General features: G+C 35.6%; 3 protein-coding genes across 4 annotated transcripts in view; 1 reads left to right on the top strand and 2 right to left on the bottom strand.

Annotated features, from left to right (window-relative positions):
- Positions 1–2,007, bottom strand: part of LOC120636848 (stathmin-2-B) — a 73,137-nt gene extending 71,130 nt beyond the window's left edge. The window contains exon 1 of the mRNA XM_039908420.1: positions 1,754–2,007. Coding sequence (XP_039764354.1) covers positions 1,754–1,772 — 19 coding nt within the window. The 5' untranslated portion in view covers positions 1,773–2,007. The remainder of the gene's footprint in view (positions 1–1,753) is intronic.
- On the top strand, positions 1,413–24,484 carry LOC120636832. 2 transcript variants are annotated; one of them, XM_039908404.1, is made up of 10 exons: positions 1,413–1,511; positions 9,560–9,764; positions 10,037–10,173; positions 11,390–11,501; positions 13,372–13,492; positions 15,601–15,833; positions 17,502–17,616; positions 20,463–20,659; positions 22,552–22,743; positions 23,711–23,872. In XM_039908404.1, exons 2-10 carry the CDS (start codon positions 9,636–9,638, stop codon positions 23,870–23,872), a joined length of 1,398 nt encoding a protein of 465 aa, XP_039764338.1. In that variant the 5' UTR covers positions 1,413–1,511; positions 9,560–9,635. The 2 variants fall into 2 exon arrangements, with proteins under 2 accessions (XP_039764338.1, XP_039764332.1); XM_039908398.1 differs by lacking the exon at positions 1,413–1,511 and adding an exon at positions 7,363–7,625 and having other exon boundaries at positions 23,711–24,484.
- Positions 3,195–6,960, bottom strand: LOC120636823 (type II inositol 1,4,5-trisphosphate 5-phosphatase). The gene has a single exon (XM_039908390.1). The coding sequence runs from the start codon at positions 6,884–6,886 to the stop codon at positions 4,322–4,324; it is 2,565 nt and encodes an 854-aa protein (XP_039764324.1). The 5' UTR covers positions 6,887–6,960; the 3' UTR covers positions 3,195–4,321.
- Positions 24,485–26,247: the final 1,763 nt, after the last annotated feature.

The following is a 26,247-nucleotide window of genomic DNA, read 5'->3' as shown; positions in this document are numbered from 1 at the left end:
GAATAATGCGATTTCGATTCTTCCTTTAACGATTACTATTCTTTGTAAGTGATAGGAGGAGCTGAGACTGATAAGAGAGTTCTTTTTAGATATTGTTTATTATATGAATTGAAAAATTTATTTTTAAAAACTACACCAGTTCTTTTAAACTTTTTTATATAAGAACACACAACTTAAAAATTTCAGTAGAATGATGTGCACCTAAATTGAATGCCACATGTCTTTCGAAAAACAAAAACAAACGCAGACGAAGTCGCGGGCAACAGCTCGTAATAAATAAAACTCCTGATGACCCTTTAAACTTTTCTGCTTTCGTTTTTTTTTGGCAAAGCAAGCTTTCTTCGATTGCGGGCAAGTTTCTGCCATTGGGAATGTACAGGATTACGTTGGTATACTGGTGGGGTTGTAGTAATATTTTTTACATAGGTACCTACATAGCTTAAGTTTACGTTAAGTAAATGCCTCTATCACTGACTAGACTTGAAATAAATATTATACCTAATGTAACCATTGAATTTCTTAAAACTTCCGTTATCAGTGCAGTCGCAAGTGACTATGATTAGGCCAACGTAGATAACGCTTTCACAGATTTATTGTTGTTATTAGCTACTCTCATTTAATCTATAAGATAGTAAAAGTTAACAGACTTGTAGGTACTATAGTTAATTTATTTAATGATAAGCCGGTTCCCAGTCTCAGTTTCTAAATCACGATTGCTTCATTCTAAAAATAGTTTTTTTTTTTTTTTTATGTTTAGGATTTGGTGTAGTCCGAATAAAACTTTATGACTTTTCAAACTTCGTGTGTTTCGATGCGCGGGATTCGATATTCGGTATCTACCTGCGCGAAACTACACTCGTAGCTAACTTCCGCGACGACACAAAGCTTTTCAAAGATTTATTTAGTTTTAAATATTTATAATTGGTGGGCACGTAACTGCCATAGGTACGTAATGAAGCTATGGTGTAGGTTTACCTAACATAGAAGCATTTGGATAGCATCTGGTCCGAAGGCAGACCGGGGAGGAATATATAGCGAGGTTCTATAGCTGGTATTACATGGCAGTAGTTGCATGCACTTCATACACTTACAAAAGCACTGCCTACCGTAATAACTCATGAGATGTGAATTTTTCTATTCGATGACATCTGTCTGCTTAAGCCCTGCTGCGTGCACCAAAGCGTGGCCACACCCTATCGCCCAAGTGTGTTTATTGCTTAGAAATCCCTTTCATTAAAATTGTAGGTAATTTTATATTATAAATACAAGTAGGGTAGGTTCTAAATGAAATAAAAAAATACACCGCGAATACAAATATTATTCTCTGGGGTTCCTAGAGCTCCCGGTGGTCCTACGTTATTTAAAAAAAAACTTATTCTAAAGAACATAACGTGTGATGGAAACAAAACATCAATGGAATTAAAAACAAAGTGCTACGTTCTTCTCGGCTTTTGAGTCTTACGGGATACAGCTGAAATTTATCCAAAAATCTACCGAGAAGTCCTACGAATGTAATAGAAAAATCCGCGTTGATATCACTCCAAGAGGTAGGTTCGGCTTAAAATAAGAGGGTGCGCCTGCGCACCGAAATTAACCGCCTATGGATAGAATTGAATTATTTTTCTTTGAATGCCGTAGGTACATAAATTTACTGAATAAATAATTTTAATAGTAACCGTAGACTGAATCTTTACTTTGAAGTCGTTGCGCGCAATAAACTCAGAATATAAAAATAAAAATAAAATCTACTCACATTTGTTTTCAACCTCCATTGTTGTTCACTTGGTCCTCCAACAAAGAAAATCTGAATTCAAGATGCAGTTGGATGCATTCACGGTCACCGTCCGTTTAGAACAAATGTCAGAAGGATTCTAAAGAGTATTTAATTCGCGCCCGCTTTTAACTTCACTAGTTTCACCGTTGAAACAGTTACAAATTGAATTTGAAATAAACAAACGCAGGTTACGAATCGCGGAAATGCATTGATCTTCAAAACAACAATGTTTATGGTTTTCAAACGGTAATGAACTTTCAGTGACACCGATTGACATACGTCAAAAGAGGGATTGCTATTGGTTAAACTTAAAATTGCCGCTTTGGAATCGATTTGATCGACCGAGGATTTAGCTGCGTTCAAAATATATGTATTGTTTTATATTGTACACATTCTATATTTATATAATTAGTTATTTTAACTGTAAAATGTATATTTCAACGTATAATAAAAGTTAATCACAATAATATTATTTCTGAGATGGAAGATGGGCAGACCAAAGAGAATACAACAACACATCGCCACCTCTCGGTTTAAGCGACAACGTTAAAATAAGCATTAACTTTTTCAGTTCGGAGATGCGATGATAATCAATATCTAAAATAAAAGTAGATACCTAAAATCGCATTAATTTTGCATATAAATAATTTGTAGTGCGTGTCCCTGAACTGCTGGACTTATTTATTTATTTTTTAGATCTATGGACGGTTTCATTGATCAGTGTATGGAGGGTAGAGGTAAGGAGAGTCATCTTATATGGGAGAAAAGTTGAAAAAGTGTCCAGTTGTTGCGCTAAATAACAGTTCAAAAATCCTCCACAATGGCGCTGGTGGATGCACAGGGTATGGTATGAATGTAGCAATCGTAGATGAATTGAAGTATGCCGAGTTAAAATATTTAATGTCATTATCGACTAAAGTAGTTAATTATTGAGAATTTCACCAACTTACGTTGTACAAAATATTGTGGTAAATATAACCTTACAGATTTATTATAACCAAACGTGCGTTTAGAGTGATTTTATTTCGTAAACAGTAAATAGTACGGTATTTATATTTGGCGCTTCTTTTAAGAGTTACCCTGATGCAAATGTGGCGCCTAATTTAATACATTTTGACGACACTTTTTCATATACACAGATGACTCTCCTTACCTCTACCCTCCATAGATCAGTGGTATAATAATTAGCATGCATAGGTGGCGCTGCGATCCCACAGCAGAATTCTGTGTTTTCAGGCTAAGACTTGAATCTTGACCTTATAGGCATGCTTCGTTACGATACTTCTGTGTATCGTAAGATATTTTACTTGGCTTTTTCAACACAAAAGATTTGTTGTTAGGTTGAAGATTGTTAATAAAACCGAAAGGAATTTCTTTCAATGTTTAATAAATTATTATCAATAATATGAATTGTAAACCTTTTTAATGTTAAACATTTATTTGGTAAATAGGCGTACCTAATATAAAACAACTACAGATGAAGAACAAGTACAATGACGATTATTAAAACACTTATTTCTCACCAATATTACAAGTAAGACTACGGTGACATAATTATCTGTATACTATGAAAAGAATGGTTAAGTCCAAAATCAAAGGTTTGAAGAAAACATGATTAATATATTAAGACTTGATCAGCAAAGCCCCCAATAATCTTTTTCAAACAAAGATTCTGGACTAACTTACACTTTACATTGTAGCACTTTACAATACAGTAATATATAAAATACCAGTCCAGTATCAGTAAATGCATATTTAAGTATTCCAATTACATAATAATTTGATTACATACTATTTTATTCATCTTGAATGCATTTAATGCAATTACAGTGGAATGCTCGATTCTGATTTTCCATAAAGCAAACTGGTGAAGGACATTATAAATGATGAATTATTTTTTTAAATAGGTAGGTATGTGTCTTTGATAAATATAGACTTATAAATTGTATAAAAGGGTAGATATATAATTAGTCTTCTCAGGGAATTTTCTAAAGCATGTCATAAAATACAGACAGAAAAATATATAACAATAAGTTAAAATTATACATAAGAAAGCCAAATGTACCTAAAAACTCTATTATACTTTTATAAAAAATACAACAAAATGCTAATGTTACAACTATAGTTTCTTGGCCGCTCAGTAGAAGTTTTCGTTGATTAATTCATTGAATATATTATTATACAATATTAAGTGTTTGTTAATTCCATTAATTTATAACTAAGGTGATGTTTTTAATTATAACTTATAGAATTACTAATGTAATGAAGTTGATACCAATTCAGTTGTATACAAATCCTAGAATTCACATTGTACAAAACAAAGAAAACCTTTTCTTAGGTTACACTGTCTTGCTGTGTTAGGATTTGTGTAGAACTTGATTAGCACCACTATATTTACTTTGTCTTACACAAATAACAATAGATTTTTTTGTCAACATCTAAAATTGTAATGGTTTTAAATTAATATAAATAAGCCTAAAATTAACTATGGGAGAATGTTTTGAGTATTTCAATAATTTAAAAAGGACAATATTTAGAAAATAATGACTATCTTGAAAATATCAAGTCACTGTGATCATTTATGAGAAAATGATAAACAAACTGGGCCTTCTTTTTGTCGATTACTTGCTTATTTATTCGAGACTGGGGTTCTTGAATTAAATTAGGATTGTCTCTTAAAAATATTGCTCCAAAAAGTGTTGATAATGTTTTTGCATCTAAGCCATTTTCTGCACTGTGCTGCAAGGCTTCTTGCAAAAATTCACATAAATAAAGAAAAACATTCTTTCGAAACTCTGGCAACTCCATAACTATTTGTTTGCATTGTAAATAATTAACTGATGCTCGAAGGCAGACTGATTGAAGATTATAAGGAATTATAGGATCAGCTGTACTCTCTAATAGGAGTAGCAATGCCTCAGCTACTGAATGTATACTTCCAGGAATTGGGTCAATAGACCCACTGTCCAACCAATCTCTTATTTGCAATACCTCAGAGTGCAATCCAGGCTGCTCAAACAAATTTGGCTCTTTAAGCCCATGTAGGTAAATGTGGTCAACCAAGAACCATATCTCCTTTGGTATAGAGTAAGTTGACTGATTAGAAATATACTGATCTCTCTTGCTTTCCAGCTCTATAAGTTTTCCTACAGGTACTTCCCTTATTGGCATATTTAAATTAACAAGAACTTCAATGGAACACCCAAAACAGCTTCTTTGGTATGACCCATTAACAGTGATAAATATATCTTTACCACCATATAAGTGTAGGACTAAAATATCGTATAATTTGTCAGTTCCAGCATTCATCTTGCAAGCAGAAGTCTTATTTATAAGCACTTTAAGTTGAATTTCGCATGATTCATCAGCACATATACATTTCTTGTAAGGTTCAACTATGAGCCAGTCTTTGCAGAAATTTGATTCATCAAGTTTCTTTATAAATTCAAATTCCACTGGTAACTTGCCAGTGTTTTTTATTGTTATGGTTCTTACTTGCAACTCCAAATACCTAACAGTTCCAAAATCTATTTCTGTAACATCTACCTTAACTTGCGGTATAAGTTCATTTTCAAGTTTATCCAATTGTTTTATAACTTCCTCATACACTTTCCTGTATTTTTCGTCATCAATTATTTTAATTTCAGAAATGAATGATGCAGACACCGGTTTATGGTCACTTATATTCAATGATGGATGGCTTCTGTATGCTAACTGAATAATGTTATTTCCCTTCCAAAATATTCGATCACACCAGGCTGGTGCACGGTTCTTCTCACTTGAATCCCAGTTATCCGTGCCTGGATCATATTTATAAGTTGGTTTGAAATTTATCTCACCTTCAATATAACCTGCAAATACATTGTTGTTTTTATGCTGTTGTTTTAACTGGTCCCATTCCAGGACAGGGGCAAAGTTATTTTCCTTGACTAAATTCTTAACACCCTGAGGATCCAACTCAGTTATTCGGTAGTTTAGATCACCAATCCAATATATGTGATCATGGTCTTTAATGCCTTTGGCTTGTTGATTTGGCTGCGCAAATCTTGTTCTGTTGCAAATATCTCTGAAATCCTGATTCCGCCTTTCATACTCTTCAACATGAGCAGCCAAATGAGAGTTGACAAAGCAAATGGAAGTGTTGTGCAAGTCAAACCTTATCGATACCCCACCTTTGTTGCCCATCTTCCCCATTATTCCAGTTCCAACTGTATCACAGATAATATTTCGTACATGAGAATAATGCTTTTCCTTAATAAGAATAATAAGCATCATGCCCACCAATCGTACTCTCTCTATTTTAACATACTTTGCCCTTTTATCCACATAATGGACAACAGCATTGTACCACTCTTCTTCTCTAAAAGTCTGGTCAAACAGAAATGTTTCCTTCGATAAGTCCAGCTCTTGGAAACCAACTGCATATATATCAGGGGGTTCTTTGTCCACACACAACCAGTCCTTGAGAGGAATCATAGGTGATTTATCATTGACATTCCATGTGCCACAGAATACTGTAAATTTCTTTGTAAATGTGTAGTCATACTCTTTGTCACACATCTTACGCTTAATTAGACTCTCTCTTATTGCCACAGGGGCTGAGTTTTGGTTGTGTGTCACCTCACTTCTAGGAACTACCAGGCTTTGAACTATAATATCATCTTCGCTTTTCCCATTGTATTTCTTAAGCCATAGAAACTCAGGTTGCATTTCTAATTTGTTTACAGCCTCAATTCCCCTGAACAAATCATCTACAAAATTGTCCACCCGAGTAGTCATTTGAATTTCAAATTTAAATTTATTACTACGAGATTGTAAATTCAGGTACAAAATTGCTTCGGGATCAGATGGTTTGTTGTCGATTTCGCATTTAAAACTATTGTCAATTGGCAGTACTATTTCTATGGATAAGTCGGTGAAGGACTTCGGTGGGTAGCACGATGTAAATAAACAAAAAACAGCTTTCTCATCTCCATACTCCACAATCGCTAAGAGCCTGTCCTTCTTGACCCAGTCTGGGTGGAGCACTTTGGCGTCACATAGGAACGCCGTAACTCTCTCACTCGACAGAAACTTTTCCTGTACCACTAGTTTTATCTCTTCATGATTCATTTTGCGGATATTATTAAATTAATTCGTTTTAATTACTAAAGTCTGACATAACTACATTGCATCGCGCAAATTCTTTTCGCAATTTATTTTGACAAATGTCATATAACTTGACATAAATTAGCTTGACGTTTCGTTTTATTGATTCTTAAACGAATTAATTACATCACAAAGGTTAATTATAAATTTTTGCCTTTACAATTATGGTGAAATATTTTTATAATTCAAAGTGCTGATTTAAATGAAAGCCAGTTTTGATGGTCGAACTCCGAATTTCGATTTCCGACCATTTTTAAACTGTGTAACTGTGAAGTTTGACTTTTCAATCAATGTCATTGTGTGTGACATTTGTCAATTTTTCAGGGAAAATAAATAAATGGTTTGGTTTTCATGTGAACCGTGAAGTGTATCAAAATATTCTTGAAGTTCCTTGAACGAGTAATTTTTTTTGGCTGAATTCACTTACATTTTGAAGCAAAATGGCAGCTACACCTACAGATTGGCAACTGGAATGCACAGAGCTGAAGCAAAGAGGTGCTTACCTGTTACAAACTGGCCAATGGTCTGACTGCAACTTTTTGGTGGGCACAGAACCTAACCAAGTGGTGTTAGCAGGTCATAAGCTAATCCTCGCCATGGCCTCGCCAGTATTCGAAGCTATGTTTTACGGTGGAATGGCGGAACGGAATGAACCGATACCTATTGTTGATGTACAGATAGATGCTTTCAAGGCTCTTTTGGAGTAAGATGCATTGTTTTCCTAATGTTTTGTAATTATATCGGCACTAGTACTGTTAAATCAGCTATAGTTTATAGTAGTTATGCCAATAGAGGATAGGTGTCTGTCATACCTAAGGCTATTGCGAGAATCAAGTTGTATTGAATTGTTTGCTGCTCCCTTGCAATATCATTGGTTCATTTAGAGGCCCTATCTAGTAGCTGTTTCAGAAGTGTTTTACCACAGTCTATTAGCCAAACATGTATATATTACCCAGATGGAAAACAAATATAAGTGTTCTTTACTTTTCAGTATAAATTTATGGCATCCTGCTGTTGTGTGCACTGATAAAATTAGATAAATTTTATTATTAATGGTTTTCTCGAAAATTAGGATAATTTTTTTCATGAAGCTTCCATTAGAAAAATGGCCCCATGAAAGCTTTAAAAGCTAGACTTTTAGTTATTACTAATACTGTATATTTTGTCATTTCTACACTTTATTTCTACACACACAATTACAATTTACATCCTTCTAATTGATACTCTTAAGAACCAAGAGGCATTTTCTTTATAGATTCCTATCAAATTGATTATTTATTGTTGGCAATGGTAATGAAAGTATTTGGAGCTATAAGCCCAAATACCTTTAGAGTCTATAAAACTTGAGAGCCTTGTATGCAGGTTTAAAGAGATTTGTGCATTATATAAAATGTTGGAGTTGCCTGCTGGCAAATAAACTACTGGGTATATGATATATGAATATTTCTACACATTTATGGCACATAAATGAACTGCATCAAAAAGCAATGCATAACAAAAAAAAAAAACCAATTAAAAAAAAATTTAGAACAATGTTTTCATCATCTCAATATATCCTTTTATTTTTCTCACATATTGTGTGGTGCATAATAAAAATTGGTCTGCCATCTTAGTTTTTGAATAGGTATTTGAAAAATTCAACTAATTGCTTTGGGTGTATAACTGGTTTAAATCAAATTATACTTTTTTATTTGACGGCCGATTGGCACAGTTTGCAGCAACCCTGCTTTCTGAGCCCAAGACTGTGGGTTCGATTCCCACTACTGGAAAATGTTTGTGTTACGAGCATGAATGTTTTTCAGTGTCTGGGTGTTTATATTTATATTCTAAGTATTTATGTATATCATTCATAAAAATATTCATCAGTCATCTTAGTAACCATAACACAAGCTATGCAAACTTTTGGGGCTGGATGGCAATGTCTGTATTTTCGTTGTATATTTATTTATTTTATAAAAAAAAAAAATATATAAAATATGACCCACATACAAAGTCAAAGTCACAGTCAAAAATATTTTATTCAAGTAGGCCCATAGGTGGCACTTTTGATGCGTACATAAGAATTACACGGTAGTGAGATGATGGCGATAACCACATTCGTAAACTTAAAACTAAAGCTAAGAGGGTTCCTAACGCGTCCTGGTCTAAGAAGAAGCCCACAACAAACTTAGCCAGGTGTTTTTTTTTTTTGTTATCACCATCTCACTTTGTCATTTTAAATTATTAGAAAAGCAACTTGGTTAGAGCAATAATTTACACCCAAGCTTTTTTATCGTTTACATAGTTCTTTATACTATAATAGGACTTTTCTATAAGCTTACGTTTAATACAAACTTTGAACTTTTTAAGAGACATCTCCAAGATGTCAATTGGTAGTTTATTGTAGAATTGTATGCAATTTCCTTTATTCGAATTATGAATTTTATGTAACCTAGTATATTGCAATGTAAGTTTATTCTTACTTCTAATGTTTAAATTATTGCAGTCACATTTTTTCTTAAATTTAGAAATGTTTTTATGATCGTACATTAAATTTTCAAATATGTACTGACTATACACTGTCATTATTTTTACTTACAAGCATGGCAAGTCAAATAAGAGCTGGTACTAATAAGTTACATGACATTCTCTTTTCAGATATATTTACACAGGCAACATTAACATAAGCTCATTTGATAAGGCCTGCGAACTGTGCTATGGTGCCAAGAAGTATATGTTGCCCCATCTTGTCAAGGAATGCACAAAATATCTCTGGTCAGATCTTTATCCAAGGAACGCTTGCAGGGCTTATGAATTTGCAAGGTTGTTTGAGGAAAATGTCTTGATGGAGAAATGCTTGCAGGTCATTATATTCTCTACTATATTCCTCTATTATTATTATCAGCTTTTAAGTAATCAGTATTAATGTTGACAGAAAGTGTACTATGAAGAAAATGTTGAGATCGAGCACAATTATAATTTTTTTTTTACGTTGTTTAATATATTTTGCATTAACAATATGTTATTAATAGAGATATGTCAAATTGTTGTACAGTTTTGTAAAAGATTTACAGTATTGTAAAAAAATTAAATTGTAATGTATGCACTAATAAATAATATGCTTTTTTCTTTCAGATTATAAGTATGAACACCAAAGAGGTATTAAATGACTGTAGTTTTGAGGATGTGGAAATAAATACAGTTATAACTGTCTTCTCTTTGGATCATCTGAACGTGGATAGTGAACTTGACTTATTTGAAGCAGCAGTAAGGTGAGATTGACTATTCCAAAGAAACAAAGTTTCAAATAGTGAGTCAAATTCTTAATGAAGTTATCATTGAGAGTACTGGAACTAGTTTGTGTGTTGTAACCTTGCTGATATGCTCCTAAGATTATGGCTGGACAGTATTCATTTAAGATCTTTTTTTTTTTTATCAAATAAAACAATCATATTAAAATGATAAGTATAAAAGCACCGAAAAAACCACAGAGGTTTGTCGTCGGTGCATATCTGCAACGATTACCTTAGGTGTTAATTAGATGAACAAACGAACGATAGGAACTAAGTAAGCGTGTACATTTTTAATAGTAGCAAGTACCAAAATAAATAAATGAAAACTATATGAGATACAAAAGAGACAGCTAACTTAACTAAAAAAGCTTCGCCAAAAAGTATCTTTTGAGTTTATGCTTAATGTTTTTAATATTTTACACACTTTACTATTTTTATTATTTCCTTTTGTTTCTTTTAAGTTACAATTAAAGCTACATAATAGATTTAAATTAATATAATTAATTTCAATCTGTTTATGTATGTTCCGGGGGCCAGGGGTTGGTTAACCTTAACACAGATAAAATCTAGCTAGGATAGCCAGTTCGTCAACTCATTATATGTGCAATTTAGATGAAACAAATTTATATTTACATTTTGGATCAACGTTGAAGGTATTGTTTCTTCTAGTCTCTTATAAATCTAACCGTTTGTATTTCTTGGATCAAAAGTAGCCTATGTCTCTGTCCGTCTTTTCATTAACTCTAGATTCAAATATCAAGTTGATTGGTTGCATAGTTAGGGTGTTCAGGAAGGACAGTCCAGAAATGAAGCGGTGATAGCCTTGTAGCTTGACAAGCTTGACTTCACTTGCGGGGTGCTGAGTTTGAATCCCAGCACTCACCTCTAACTTTACTAGGTTATGTGCGTTTTCAGCAATTAAAACACCACTTGTTTCGAGTTTGTTGTGAAGGAAAACATCGTGAGAAAACCTTCATGCCCGAGAGTTCTCCATTATGTTCTCAAAGCTGTGTGGAGTCCGACAAACCGCACTGGGCCAGCGTTGTGGACTACGTCCTTAACGGCTTATCATTGTGGGAGGAGACCGGTGCCCTGTAGTGGGCCATAGGCATTGGTTAGATTACAGTCTAGCACTATGGAATAATGGAATAAAAAATCTTCATTAGTATATTCCTCAACATTGAATTTTCCACAGATACGCAAATACTCTGGAGAGGAGAGCCTCCCTCCTTCCCAATACAGATGACCCATCTCCATTGGAGAAACGAAAAAGCCCAACTCCCTCCACATCGCATGAAAAAGAACAGGTAAATAAATTAATAAATATACTACGACAATACACACATCGCCATCTAGCCCCAAAGTAAGCGTAGCTTGTGTTATGGGTACTGAGATGACTGATGAATATTTTTATGAATAATATACATAAATATTTATAACTAGCTGTTGCCCTTCGTCTGCGTTTGTTTTTGTTTTTCGAAAGACATGTGGCATTCAATTTAGGTTAGGTTTTTAAATCGGTTATCATTTGGCGGCGTTATGGTGTAAAATCGTCAAACACTTTCGTCGCCTCTCCCAAAATAACTGAGCTTAATTTCGGGATAAAAAAAATCCTATATTACTTCTAATACCTTCAGGAATATGTGTACAAAGATTCATGATGATCGGTTTAGTAGTTTTTGCGTGAAAGCGTAACAAACAAACTTACATTCATATTTATAATTTTAGTAGGGATATACAAATAAACATTGAAAAACATTCATGAAAATCACTCAAACATTTTCCACGTGTGGGAGTCGATTCCCACACCTGAAAAAGGCTGTCGGTTCGAAACCACAGCCTCGACTCAGAATAGCAGGGTCGCTGCCCACTGCGCCAATCGGCCTTCATTAAATCGCTTAGCGGCACGTCTTTGTGGGTAGGGTTGTGACTAGCCACGGCCAAAGCCACCAGACCGTCCTAGAGAAAATTCGGATATTATAAATTCCCTCTTAGGTAAATTATCCCTAACTTTGTAGTTCTTTAGTAATTGCCATATTTCTTAAGAAACTTTGTTATATCGTTTGGTGTTCAAATAACTATTCAAAATGAATATCGCGAATCTGATCATCTTAGCTGATTTTATTACGATTTAAGTTGTTTTTTAATTTTATGCGAGGAACCGTAAGGATCTGCATCCCTACGTGGTTGATATACCGCGGACGCGTACGTAGTTTGCGCTTTGCATCCTCGTTTCTGATTCGCACCGCTAGGATCTGGAATGCCCTTCCAGCTTCCATTTTCCCCGGTACCTACGTTTTTTGTACCTTCAAATCAAAAGTGAATAGGCATCTTCTAGGCCTCTTCTCATTGTGGAAGGAAACCCGTGCCCTGTAGTGGGCCGGTAATGCTGATGATAATACCGCTGCTCACAACTATAATAAGTTGTTCAAAGAAGAAACCATTGTTATTAACTTTAGTTGTAAAAACTTTTGGGAACTGTCTGTCTGTCTGTTTAAGTTTAACAATCCTATTATAACGTTAAGGATTACTTCGATAAAAAAGCTTGGGTTTGAATTGCTATTACTTCATAGCGTAATATAAATTTACTGCGAGATGGTGATAACAAAAAAAAAAATTACCCGGTTAAGTTTGTTGTGGGCTTTGCTTAGACCAAGGCGCAAAATTCTACATTCAAATTTAAAATTCATTTATTTCAAGTAGGCTCATATATAAGCACTTTTGAAACGTCAAGTCTGTCTGTGTGTAGTGACTCTACCACCGGTTCGGAAGGCAGATTCTACCGAGAAGAAGCCGGCAAGAAACTCAGCAGTTGCTCTTTTCCAATATCAACAATTTACTTTTTACATTTTAAAATTCAATTTTCTATCTTGTGAGAGATGAAAGCGGAGCCGGGTGCTTTTAAGCAACCTTGTCATTAAGAAATTCATCAATTGTATAATAACCTCGCTGTAATAAATGCGCGTTTGGAAACCTCGTAGCTTTAGGTTTAAGTTGGCGAACGAAGGGGATGGCCTTACAATTATGTAAACATATTATATGTATGAACGCTTCATAAGTGCCTGTGATAGGCCTACATGAATAAAGAAGTTTTTAATTTGAATAAGAGGAACTCTCATAAAGAGATGAGCATCAAGAGAGCTCACGTGGCTCAAAATTCCATGGTCATGTCCGCAGGTGGTGAATGTGGAAAGTAGTGCGGAGAGCAGCCCCGAAGCCGTGATGGAGACCAGCCGGGAGCCCGAGCAAACCACGACCCCCAGCGAGCCTGCCAAGAAGCCTGCCAGCGACAGCAGGGGTAACTCTAACCCCTCATATACAACGTGTTACAGAATTACGAAATAGCATTAAAGGATTCATAAAAATATTTCAAAAGGAATCACCTGTAAAAATATTAAATAAAAAGAAGCATATTTATTATTCCAAATTAACGAATTCAAAACATTCTTAGTGTTTACTTATGACAACCCTATTGAAGATAAAAGACCGACACTCGCATAGTACCAACCCTATGAAATTGGAAAAGAGCAACTGCTGAGTTTCTTGCCGGCTTCTTCTCCGTCGAATCTGCCTTCCGAACTTGGCCTACTTGAAATAAATGAATTTTGAATTTTAAATTTGAATATGCGACGCATACCGTATAATATATTGCATGTGATGTTAGAGCTGTATCTAATTTCTTTGAGCAAAAAATATGGCAGTGGTTTACTCAAAAACTATAAGGTTTTCGGTTTCACAGATAAGTCTCAGAGACAGTGCATAATGTACCTCCCAAGCCTGTGAATTATAATTTCACACACACATCAGAAACCCTTAAAGAAGATAATTTTTGTAGTTTTCTCAATATTACTCATTGATGGTCGTAGCGTGGTCGTGGTAGCTATTTTTCGTAGCGTGATTTTACACAGCCTTAAGCCGATAGTACCAGCACAAAAAAAAAATCCACCCAGACAAACTATAAAGCATTATAATGTAACATATGACCCGTGCCCACTTCATTGGGTGTTAAACATTTTTACTGTATACATATATTGGTAGAATTCACACACACATCGTTTTAGAATAAAAAAAACTGAGGCTTGCAGGTTTTAGTTGTTGGCTTATCATCATCAAATTTAATATTAGAAAAATCGGCTAAAGATAATGGCTGGAAATTGAAATTAACATAATTCCTGCCTTATCGACTGTAGATTAAAAAAAAATTGGACAATCCAAAAGTGCACGACTCATAATGCTTATTTAATTATCAAATATTGAAAAAAAAAAAAAAAACCAAAGTCGTTCAAAATTAGTTGCCGAAAAAACAGCTGTACTAGGAAGGTACTGCACAAGCGCCCCTGGTGGAATAAATGTACATAATATCTATAGATATAGATATATCCACCATGTTAAGTTTACATGGATATATATAGATAGACAGTCTTGCAGTTTTCGTTTTTTATTAATTGCAATTAAACTACACTGAATTAATTAATCATTCGGATTCAGTGACCTACAATCGTCGATTACATTTTTTTTTTTAAATTTAACTCAAATAATGGATTTTTTCACAAGTGTTTTCGGGTTTCACACATGACGGACAAGAATTTTTTTTGACCTATTTTGGTGTTTTTTTCCAATTCTATTGCAGTAAATAAATTTTTTAAAAGTATGGAATTAATCTCCAATAAATTATCTCGACAATAGTATGCAAAATATCTTGATTCCGTGAACTAATAAGGCTATAATAATAAAAATAGCCGCCGAAATGAGGCGAAAAAAATTTTTCGATCGTGAAGCATCAGAGAGTGCTTGAGTCGTGCAATGATATAATAAACAAAAATTTTATTTTGCAAATAAAGAAATGAAATAATCTTATCAAATTAGAATAAAGAGAAAGAAGAGTTTAGGCCGTAGTCCACGCTGGCCAAGTGCGGATTGGTAGACTTCACACACTCTTGAGAACTCTCAGAGTTCTCCATAACGCATGCATGTTTCCTCACGATGTTTTCCTTCGCAAAAAACGCACATAACGGACTGGCGGCCGATTGGCGCAGTTTGCAGTGACCCTGCTTTCTGAGTCCAAGGCCGTGGGTTCGATTCCCACTACTGCATTTTTTTGTGTGATGAGTATGAATGTTTTCCAGTGTCTGGGTGTTTATATGTATGTTCTATGTATTTATGTATATTATTCATAAAAATATTTAACAGTCATCTTAGTAGCCACACAAGCTACGCTTACTTTGGGGCTAGACGGCGATGTGTGTATTGTCGTAGTATATTTATTTATTTATTTATAACTCCAAAAGTCTGTGATACGTGCCAGGGCTCGAACTCTGGCTCCACGAAAGGAAAGCCGAAGCTGTACCAACTGGGCTATGACAGCTTCATGGTTTTGACTCACCGTTATTTATTTCCGGTCCACAGATAACAAAGAAAAAGTGACAATACGCAAAGCGGTGGAGAAGATCCGATTCCTCACACTGTCACCGCAGCAGTTCGCAGCCGGGCCCGCGAGGTCGCCTCTACTGAGCGAGTCGGAAGCTTTCGCGGTTCTGATGAATATATTGTCCTCAGTGACTGATGTCGCGATGCCCGAGGGCTTCTCAATGTGCAGGGAACCGAGGAAACAGCTATTTGGAGGCGGCTCATCCAGTAATGTGAGTCATCGCCAACATTCTCAGTTTATCAGTACCCAAGTAAAACGGGACCGTATTACAATTAATCATCTATTTTATTTATTATTTACTAGCTGTTGCCCGCGACTTCGCCTGCGTTTGATTTTGTATTTTGATGTGGCATTCAATTTACTTGTAGTTCTTAAAAAAAAATTAAATTATTCAGTAAAGATAAGCCTTAAATGAGGGGTTTTCTGCTGTCCGCTGAAGAGTTCTGTTCTCTATCTCCAACCACATTCATCAGATCTACAGAAAGTTTGGTCAAAATTAAATACATATTATATCCTCTATAGTAAAAAATAATTATTTAAATCGGTTATAATTTGTCGGAGTTATAAATTTAGAGTAAAATCGTCAACTTTCATCCCCTCTCCCAAAGGAACCGAGCTTAATGTAGGAATATAAAGTATCCTATATTACTTCTAACACTTCCAAGAATATGTGTAAAAAGTTTCATGAGGATCGGTTAAGTAGTTTTTGCGTGAAAGCGTAACAAACAAACTTACATTGACAATTATAATATTAGTAGGGATAGGGATTAGTAGGGATTATTTAAATTCAAAATTCAAATTCAAAAATGTGTTATTCATGTAGACCTCATTACGGGCACTTATGAAGCGTTCATACATTTAACATGTTACACTAATGTTAGTGATGGTGATAACTGCATTCGTTAACTTAAAACTAAAGCTACGAGGGTTCCAAATGCGCCCTGGTCTAAGAAGAGCCCACAAAAAACTTTTTTTTTTTCGTTATCACCATCTTACAATCTAGTTAATGATGAGCTATGAAGGAAGAGCAATTCACACCCAAGATTTTTTATCCTACATGTAATCCTTAATATTATAATAGAATTTTTCTATAAGCTTACGTTTTATATAAACTAAAACATTAATTATCTTTTAGTTATTTAGAAATAATGTATTTTTAATAACAAAAATATGAGCCTTGATGCCTGAAATAAAAATTATTGTTATTATTATTACTAAAACTCCGCTCTACATCCGTGTCCGTCTGTCAGGATGTACCGTATTGTGTATATCTGTTGTGTGTGTGAAGTGAGACGTGCGCGGGACTTTTTACTGAAACCGCAAGGGGTTAATGGGTTTCTACGCGACATCGCACCGGAACACTAAATCGCTTAGCGGCACGTCATTGTCGGTAGGTTGGTAACGAGCCACGGCCAAAGCTTCCCAAATAAATTCCCAAATTGGTGGTGCCGGTAATCGAACCATTGCGCCAGACATTCGTCAAAAATCTTACTTAATCTTAAAATGTATCTTACTTCTATTGTTATTTCGCTGTGTAGCGATAAGGCCGCCTAATTCGTTAATACACCGTGTAAACTATTATTATTATTATTTAACTCTTTATTTGTACACCACAATGAAGTTAGGAAAATAAAAAAACAAAAGAAATACAAAGACACAAGTAGAATACAAAAGGCGGCCTTATCGCTAAGTAGCGATCTCTGCCAGGCAACCTTGGCAAACTAGTTTTTTTTTATAATTTTTCCTGTATTTTTATGTGGTGTACAATAAAAGTGTATTCATTCATTCATTCATTGTTACTGGAAAAAAAAAACAGTGGTGGCAGTGTTACCGGACGTAGCCGAAGCCTTCTATCAGATGGTTTTGTTTGTGTCTGCAGATGCCGACGTTCACGGTGGACACTCCCAGCCCGGTGACGGTGGACCAGTGCGAGGTGTCCCGCTTGCCGCAGCCCTGTGTGACCACCACCTACCCGCGCCCCACGAGGCAGGAGGGTGAGCTATTTAAATTCAAATTCAAATTCAATATTTCTTCATTCACGTAGTCCTATCACAGGCACTTATGAAGCGTTCATACCTATGTTTACATAATTGTAAGGGGATGGTGATCACTTCGTTCTCCAACTTAAATCAAAAGCTACGAGGGTTCTAAACGCGCCCTGTTCTAAGAAGAGCCCACAACAAATTTAGCCGGGTATTTTTTTTGTTAGCACCATCTGACAGTAAATTCATTTAGCTATGAAGCAAGAGCAATTCACACCCAAGCTTTTTTATCGTTTATCGTTTTTATTTATTTAGTACCAAAAATTAAAAAAAATAACATTAAAAGGACAGGACGTGCACAAGTGCACATTATCTGTAAAGAGATTTCTTCATTCTACAATGTTTCTTGCATATAAAATCTTATTAATTTTATTAATATTCCCGAGGCCCTCGAATGTGAGAAAAATTTAAAAGTAGAGCTGAGTACGTAATTATATAATACATAGACATGCAACGATAAATACCAAATGTTAAATTTGGTTTTTTTTATTATAATGTATAAATAAGTGATATTAAATTAATAATCCAAAATTTTATGAATCATTGTATAATATAATGAATAGTGTTGTGATTCCCGGCCGAGGCGATTTTGGAATTTATAATTGCTGAATTTTCTCTGGTCTGATCTGGAGGGAGGTTTCCGACAAAGACGTGCCGCTAAGCGATTTAGTGTTCCGGTGCGATGTCGCGTAGGAACCGATTAGGGGTATGATACTCCCTAACAGGTTAGCCCTCTACCATCTTAGACGGCATCATCACTTACCACCAGGTAAGATTGCAGTCAAGGGCTAACTTTTAGTGGAATAAAAAAAACAAATATGTTCTACAGTGTAGAACAGTTTGTTTACGGAATTAGCTCTCTTATTCTTAACGTAGTAATACCACAGAAATCTGCATATCGCCTGCGAAAGATACAGAAGTCATTTGTGGGAAAACATAGATTGTTGACACTGGAATCGAATTCATAACAGTTAATTCTATAAAATAGCTTAATTAATATGTCAAAGCATCAGATAATATTTACTAAAAGATAAAAAAGAAAATTATAAAAACATAAAAAAAAACGGCTCGTGAGGGATTTGAACCCCCGACCTCCTCTATTACATATTTAAATGGGTGCTCTAACCGCTAAGCTAACGAGCCGACGATATCGAAGGCCAAAATGTATTACGGTATGTAATCATGACGTCACGTTATGTGTTCGATCAAGGCCACAATAACACAGCTATGGCCCATGGTGTCTTGTTAAATGATATTTTGTATCTTAATATACCGTTCAGTAAATAAAAGTACTGAGAGTAAACAAAAATATGTATATAAGTATTTAGAAAATACAACAAAGCGAAAAATTAAAAAAAAACGAAAAATTTTTCAAAAACTTCAAATGAAAAAATTTAAAATAGAGAATCAAAAGCCGTTTGTGCTACAAGGACAGAAAATGGGTTTTATAACCGAATTAAACACTCTGCTTTCCTTTTTCGATTGCGAGGAACTTTGTTCGATGTCAAAGATTCGATTCCCGGCAGTGGAACCCTAAAGTTTATATATAACTGGTATGGGAGAAGGATTTTTGCTGTTTTATGCAATTTTCCTGCTGTATGCATACCCTGTTAAGAAACCCAGTGCACGCCGCTGATTCCCGGGTCAGAAAAGTTAGTATTTAAGTGAACAGACACACAATGTTTCTCATCAAAAGCCCATTATATTGTAGCTTGGCTTATGATGGGCTATATGATATGATAGTTGTGGAACAAATTTGTCTATTTGGCGTCCGGTGACGGCTCACACATTTTTTTTTTGTGACTGTAATTGAATCTACATAATATAGAACCTCAGATACAAATCGATTTTTTTAAATATATTTTACATAATAAAAAAAGCTATGTCACTCTCTGTCCTTTCACTAACTCTATGCCCAAAAATAAAGTTGTTTGGTTGTTTAGTTAAGGCGTAAAAGAAGAACAAACAAACTAACGAACACACTTAACTTCACACGCATTTTTAAATATTAATAAGGATTTATCTATACTTATAATAAAACTGTAACTGGAAGATTTCTGTACATTTAGTGTATACTATCAAGCATGTATGGTCTAATTTTAATGGAGATCTGATAAATATTGTCGGTGATAAAGGATAACTCTTCACTGATAACAGCAATTCGCAAGGCATATGGGACAACGATCGAATGCATGCGTACCATCCTACTTATATTGTAAATGCAACAGAAATAAAATAATATAAAAATTAAGTTTGATTAAGTATATACCTGCAAATTAATTTTTAAATTATTCAAATTGAACCTAGCTTAAAAGTTGCGACGGGTATAGAACAACACGTTCAGCGAATACGGGCCGCGAATAACATAGTTTGGAAATAAAACTGGATCTGGGATTAGTTACTAGGTTTTTTAAGATAATAAAACGATTTGATGCAGACGTATTCGGGACGGGTCTTGAATTAGAGCAAGCCCAGTTACATATAGGACTAATTTGAGTCATCATATGACTTTATAAGGTAGTTTTTGTTGTGCCGAATGACAAACATGAACTCGTCTTACATAAACTCAATTACACTACTGATTATGGTCTATAGGCAAATTATGATAAGGAATTTCGATTGATAATTAAAGCCGGGCTTTTCGGCTTCTATGGCAGTACCGCCACTGCGCGGGTCAGCTAGTTCTGAATAACACTTTTCAATGTCAAACAACACTTGTACAAAGCTGCATTTTTTTTTTAATTTCCCGTACGTTGGATTATGCAGTTCGTAGGTGACACAGCTAGGTCGGCTTGCAGGTGTCCGCCTGCCGTCGTCCATCCACAACCCCGTGTCGGGCGTGGGCGTGCTGGAGCACATGGAGCGACACGGCGACCAACACAAGATCTACTGCCAGCGCGCCATCGTACAGCACACCGACTGCCTCAACACCAGCGGGCTCGACTGCTCCGTCACCTTCATGGTGGACAAGAACATCTGCCTGCTGGGCGTGCAGGTCAATTCTAGTTCATTTATTTCAAGTAGGCCTACTTTATAAGCACTTTTGAAACGACAAGTATCTATGTTTGTAGTGACTCTACCACCGGTCCGGAAAGCGGATTCTACCGAGAAGAGCCGGCGAGGAACCCAGTTGCTCTTTTCCAACATCAACATTTACAATCGTTTTGCTATCTTGCGGGAGATGAGAGTGAGGCTGGCTGCTTCCATTCTACCTTGTCATTGAGGAATTCATCAAATGTATAGTAACCTCGCTGTAGTAGATGCGTTTTTACACATTTTTTTAATATATGCATTGGTAGGTCAAGAATTTCCTTAGGAATCATGTTGTAAAAGCGTATACTCAACCCCACAAAGGAGTTCTGTACCTTTCGCAGACGATATGCAATTATCACTAATTTATGTCCATTTCTGTTAAGTCGATTGTTAATTTACCTGGTACCTGGGCGACACCGGTGACTGGCGCGACCACAGAATCAAGACCCCTCAACATGCGGATCCCTCGTTCAGTCAATATCACATGCTAACTCACGCATAAGTAGAAAGTAGAAGGAGAAGGCAGTAAAAAAAAAAGCAATGTAGCATAACCGTATCACGACCATCGTGAGCTGGCGCTTATTCAGAGCAAAAGTCGCATAAAAAAAGTCTCTGACACCGTGTCAGACGATAACTGAGTGAGAAAAAAAAAAATTACATGCGGTGTCCAAAAGACAGTGAAAACACCCCGCCCACTTCTCACTTCGCACCCGCGGAATGTTGCTAGCTCTATAATCTTTTCCATTTTCTCTATTTTATGGTAAACGTTTAAAACATTGGTGGTAAAATAATTACTGTAATCTGCTAAATGGTATGGAGTCACTTACAGTCAATAACGTGAAAATTCAATTCATTTTTAAACATATCAAATGCCTTGAAGCGGAAATCCTTTTAATTTCCATATTATAAATAAATAAATGAATATACTACGACAATACACACATCGCCATCTAGCCCCAAAGTTAGCGTAGCTTTGTTTACTAAGATAGCTGTTGAATATTTTTGTGAATATAATACATGAGTATAAATACTTGTAATAAACAGATAAACACCCAGACACTAAAAAACAATAATGTTCACACAAACATTTTCCAGTTGTGGGAATCGAACCCACGGCCTAGAACTCAAAAAGCAGGGTGGCTGCCTACTGCGCCAGTCGGCCGTCATTATGAAATCAGATTAAAAAATCGGTTGTCTGTAAAGTCGTTTTACTGACGATAGTTGAACGTGACAACGTCATAAGAAAATACTAATGGAATGGTTGCATTCTTCAAAAAAAAAAATATTAATTTTTTTTGTTTGATAGATATTTTGTATTGATATAGAGATGAGGTAAATGGAAATCACAATTGAATTTATCAAGTTACATTTTTTGTACGCATAATTACAATTATGTAAATATTTTTTTTACAATGTACATAGTTTTTACAAGTATGAATGTGCGTTGAGCAATTGTTTTACAACTTTTAAACATGTGTGATAATTTCTTACAATTTGTGTTATTCAATATGTGTAATTGACACCACATTCACTTTCCACTGCACTTCATACTTGACGAAAACATGTAAATGTATTATTGTATAGCATCTGTCCACGCGGACGCATCGCTCACTCAAGTAAAAGAGAGACAGATGTCGAACGCTGCCGAACGCGGAGGCGGATTGTGCCTCTTTGTCGCTCGTTCCGCGCTCTCGCTAACCTTAAATGAAACGCCTCAGAGCGAGGTAACGCCGCATGAGTCGTGTTTTTTCGTGCGTGCAGCCGGCTCCATCGAATTAAAAGGCGTTGTCACGAAGTCGCGAAAACACGTGGTGCGTACGTGTTTACGACTTCGAGCGTTGTCGCGGTCCCCAGGTGCCGACGCAGGCGCCGAGCTTGGAGAACGGTGTCACCGCGATCGGCACGGGCTACTCCGAGCTGCTGTACGCACACCTGCTGGACGCGGACGGCGCGCGCCTCACCTACACGCACTACACAAACCGCGTGCCGTACCGCCACCTGCTCGACATCATGTTCAACCGGCCCGTGTACATCCAGCGGAACAAGGTACCGCCGCACGCACTACACCGTTCCGTACGCTATGCAGTGTTTTAACTCTCTCAAATTGAAATATGACGTCAGATGTAATGTGAAAAAACACTTCGTAGCCATGCCTAAGCTATTCCACGTTTATTAATATCGCCCTTATTTAGTACGCTAAGTGTCACACGGGTGCAACCGACGTTTTACATATTCGAAAATTGAACGAGCAGAATCATGAAATAAGTATAAAAGCTCGGAAACTGAAATCTCCTACGGAGAAATTTAATTTTGAGTTTTTTTTACAGATATCTCAAATCGACATTTATGTTAGCTGCAAACAAGATGATAAATGTTTAATAACCTTATATAGATCTTAATATATTTAACAAAAAGGTTTAGTCGGTGACCGCCATTGTATTTATTATACGGAGGTTTTTTAATACTGTCAAGTGAAAACCCCAAACGTCGTTTTATGCATACCGTCAATGCCGCTCAGTCAAAAAAATTTGCGTAAATAAAATCCATATTTTTTTTCTCAACTTACGACTAGTATTACAAACATTTTTGTTAACTGCTGTTAACTTAAAGCTAGAAGGGTTCCAAATTCGACCTGCCTAAGAACAGCCCTCGAATCGCTTAAATCGAAATATTGTTTTTCCATTTCTTAAATATAGTTCAACGGGAAGCGATTCGCCTTAACGACATAGCTGAACGGATCTGTTTTGTTGTACTTTGACTGAACTTACAAAGTTTCACACTCTGTGTTGTTTTATAATATTAAGGATTACATGTGTGATAAAAAAGCTTGGGTATGAATTGCTCTAACTTCATAGCTCAACATTAACTCGACTGTGAGATGGTGATAACAAAAAAAACTTGGTTAAGTTTGTTGTGGGCTCTTCTTAGACCAGGGCGCGTTTGGAACCCTATATTTAAGAAATGTTGATCAACCATGAAAATCTTAGTTTAAAATCTTTAATTGCTTGTCTAGGTGTACAAGGTGGGCATCGTGTTCAACAAGGTGGGCTGGTACCCCATGGGCTCGTGCGCGCAGCAAGTGGCCGCCGAGTCCGTGTTCTTCAACTTCGGCATCGGCCACAGCAGCGACTCCGTGCGCGACGGCCTCATACGCTCCATCATATTCACGTACTAGACAAGCACCAAAGAGACGCGGATCTACGTTCAAAAATTAAACGAAGATGTTTAACTTATTACCGTTTACTCTTTCGATTTAGGTGAGGGAACGTAACTAATTACCCATAGTAAATAACCTTTTTTTTTTTAATTTTTGTATCCCCCTCCACCCTGTGTCTGTGACCAAGACACCCAGTGTCGTGCACTGGGTTTCTTACCATGGTATGCTTACAGCAGGAAAATTGCATCAAATGGCAAAAATCCTCCTCCTATACGAGCTATGTATCAATTTTAGGGTAGGCAGGGATTTTGCGCATGTATGAAGTGCACGCCACTGAAGACACCACCCTCTCCCTCTTATCATAGTAGTAATATTTTTCACATAGTTATTCCCACACCTACTGCGTGACTGCGTGAAGTTTTTTGTATTCCCTCTCTTACTCTCCGGTCCTCCCCCACCTTCTCCGCCCCTTGATGCCCCCTCCGTCCTTCCACCGGTCCAACCGTAGTATACTATGACAAGACTATCCTCCACACTCCACACACCTTTGAAAAGATTATGGAGAACTCTCAGGCATGCAGGTTGCCTCACGACTGAAGCAAGTGATATTGTAATTGCTTAAAACACACATAACTTAGGAAAGTTGATGTGCGTTCTGGGATTCGAACTTGGCCCCCCGAAGGTGAAGTCGAAGCCTACCCACTGGGCTATCACTGCTTAGCGTAATTATTATGTTTTCAAATTATCTTTAGCAACCAGAAAGTTACAAAATAAAAATTGCTTGAAACCGCATGACATTAGATTTTAGCCCCTCCCTCCCCATTCCGAATATGCCCCGTAGTATGAGTGACTCTAAGTTACAAATCGGAAACAATATTGATATGTGTTTGATCTAAATATGCATCTATAACTACAATATTACACCATAGATATACGAATATCTATTTTCCGAACTTTGAGTCAAATTTACATCGATTCAAATTAATTTTGAGATTTTTTTAGATACATATTTTAATAATAAGACATCCCGAGGTTTGTATTAATTACCTAAACTGACAGATTGTTATGAATTGTAGTAATTTTGATATAAATTTTATAATAAATATTTGATATTAGTGGTAGGTCAAAATACTAAAAAGAATAGTTTCCTATTATAAAACTTAACAATGCTACATTAAGCTTGCTGTTTATTGGTTAGAAGTTTTTTTGAATTTTTTTTTAATCTTGCATAATATAAAATAAATATTGAGTTGAATATGCTATATATTTATACTATATATTTGTACGCCACATAAATTTAAGGATGTCAACAAGAGAAGTAGAAATTAAAAAAGAAGGATACTAAGGCGGCCTTATTGTTTAAGTTGTGATACCGCAAAGTAATATGTAAGGTGTATTTTACACCTCACAGATTTGTCTGTGCAGTTTTAATCTGAATTTTTTCTTTGAATTTTGTCTGGTTGTCTTAGATTACACCAAGTAAAGTGTAACGCTCATGTGTGGGATTGCTTGCAGCAATAAGGACGTCTGTGCATGCCATTTTTTTTAATGTATTTCTAATTCTTGTTATTTTGTGTTATCTGTATTGTTTTATGGTTTGCCTGCAATAAAGTGTTTCTCCTTCTTCTCATTTAAAATGAACATAAACTTTAAAAGTTTTTATCAAAGGAAGGGTGTATAGACATTATATAAGCAAGTGCATATCTACACCTTTTTCCAAAAAGAAAGAAATATTGATTTCCACAATGTAACACCTGCTTCTTTCTAATATAAAATAATTGCCTTAAATGATATTATTGAGTGATCATCATTCTTTCAATAATTTACTTAGTTTTAATATTTATCGCGTGAGGTCGAAATCCGATCTATGTTTTTGTGTTTGTAAAGTGACAAAAAAATCCGTTATTTTAACAACTAAAATTGGATGTCAAAAGTTTGCAGACATGTCAATTTAGAGATTTATGTACAAAAAATCAACACTTATATCGTGTTTTGTATCGGGTGTTAATTTTATCTAACCGGCCTTAATTAAAATAAATAAAATACATACATGATTTTTCGTACATATTTATGGCTAATTGTCTCCTCGAACGGTATAAGTTTTACCGAATTATGTAACTATTCCTAAACGAAACTCTATTATATTGATTAAACAAGACTGAACTGAAATACAAGTAAAAGTTCTTATTTATTGTGGTTATCGATTAAGTATCATGACTTCTTCTACAATAATGAGATGTAATTTCAGATAAAACTTTATTTTGTTCTTCAATAGAATTTTAGAGTAGATACGGTCATACAAATTACTGCTATACTACGCTCCCAAGTCTAGGTTACATTACGATTCAAACTTTATGACCTCTGGAACTTCGTGCGTTTCTAACTTCCGCGTA

Source organism: Pararge aegeria, chromosome 3, assembly GCF_905163445.1.
Source record: "Pararge aegeria chromosome 3, ilParAegt1.1, whole genome shotgun sequence".
Lineage (NCBI taxonomy): Eukaryota > Metazoa > Arthropoda > Insecta > Lepidoptera > Nymphalidae > Pararge > Pararge aegeria.
Note: the sequence above shows the minus strand (reverse complement) of the source record. Positions and strands in the feature narration are given on the sequence as shown.

What these genes read in the sequence shown, in the direction of transcription:
- LOC120636823 (XM_039908390.1), bottom strand. Translation starts at nt 6,886, where the DNA reads ATGAATCATGAAGAGATAAAACTAGTGGTACAGGAAAAGTTTCTGTCG.
- LOC120636832 (XM_039908398.1), top strand. Translation starts at nt 7,363, where the DNA reads ATGGCAGCTACACCTACAGATTGGCAACTGGAATGCACAGAGCTGAAG. An exon ending in GCTTTCAAGGCTCTTTTGGA is followed by an intron (nt 7,626 to 9,559) that starts GTAAGATGCATT and finishes TTCTCTTTTCAG; the next exon opens with ATATATTTACACAGGCAACA. An exon ending in GCGCCCCACGAGGCAGGAGG is followed by an intron (nt 17,617 to 20,462) that starts GTGAGCTATTTA and finishes GTCGGCTTGCAG; the next exon opens with GTGTCCGCCTGCCGTCGTCC.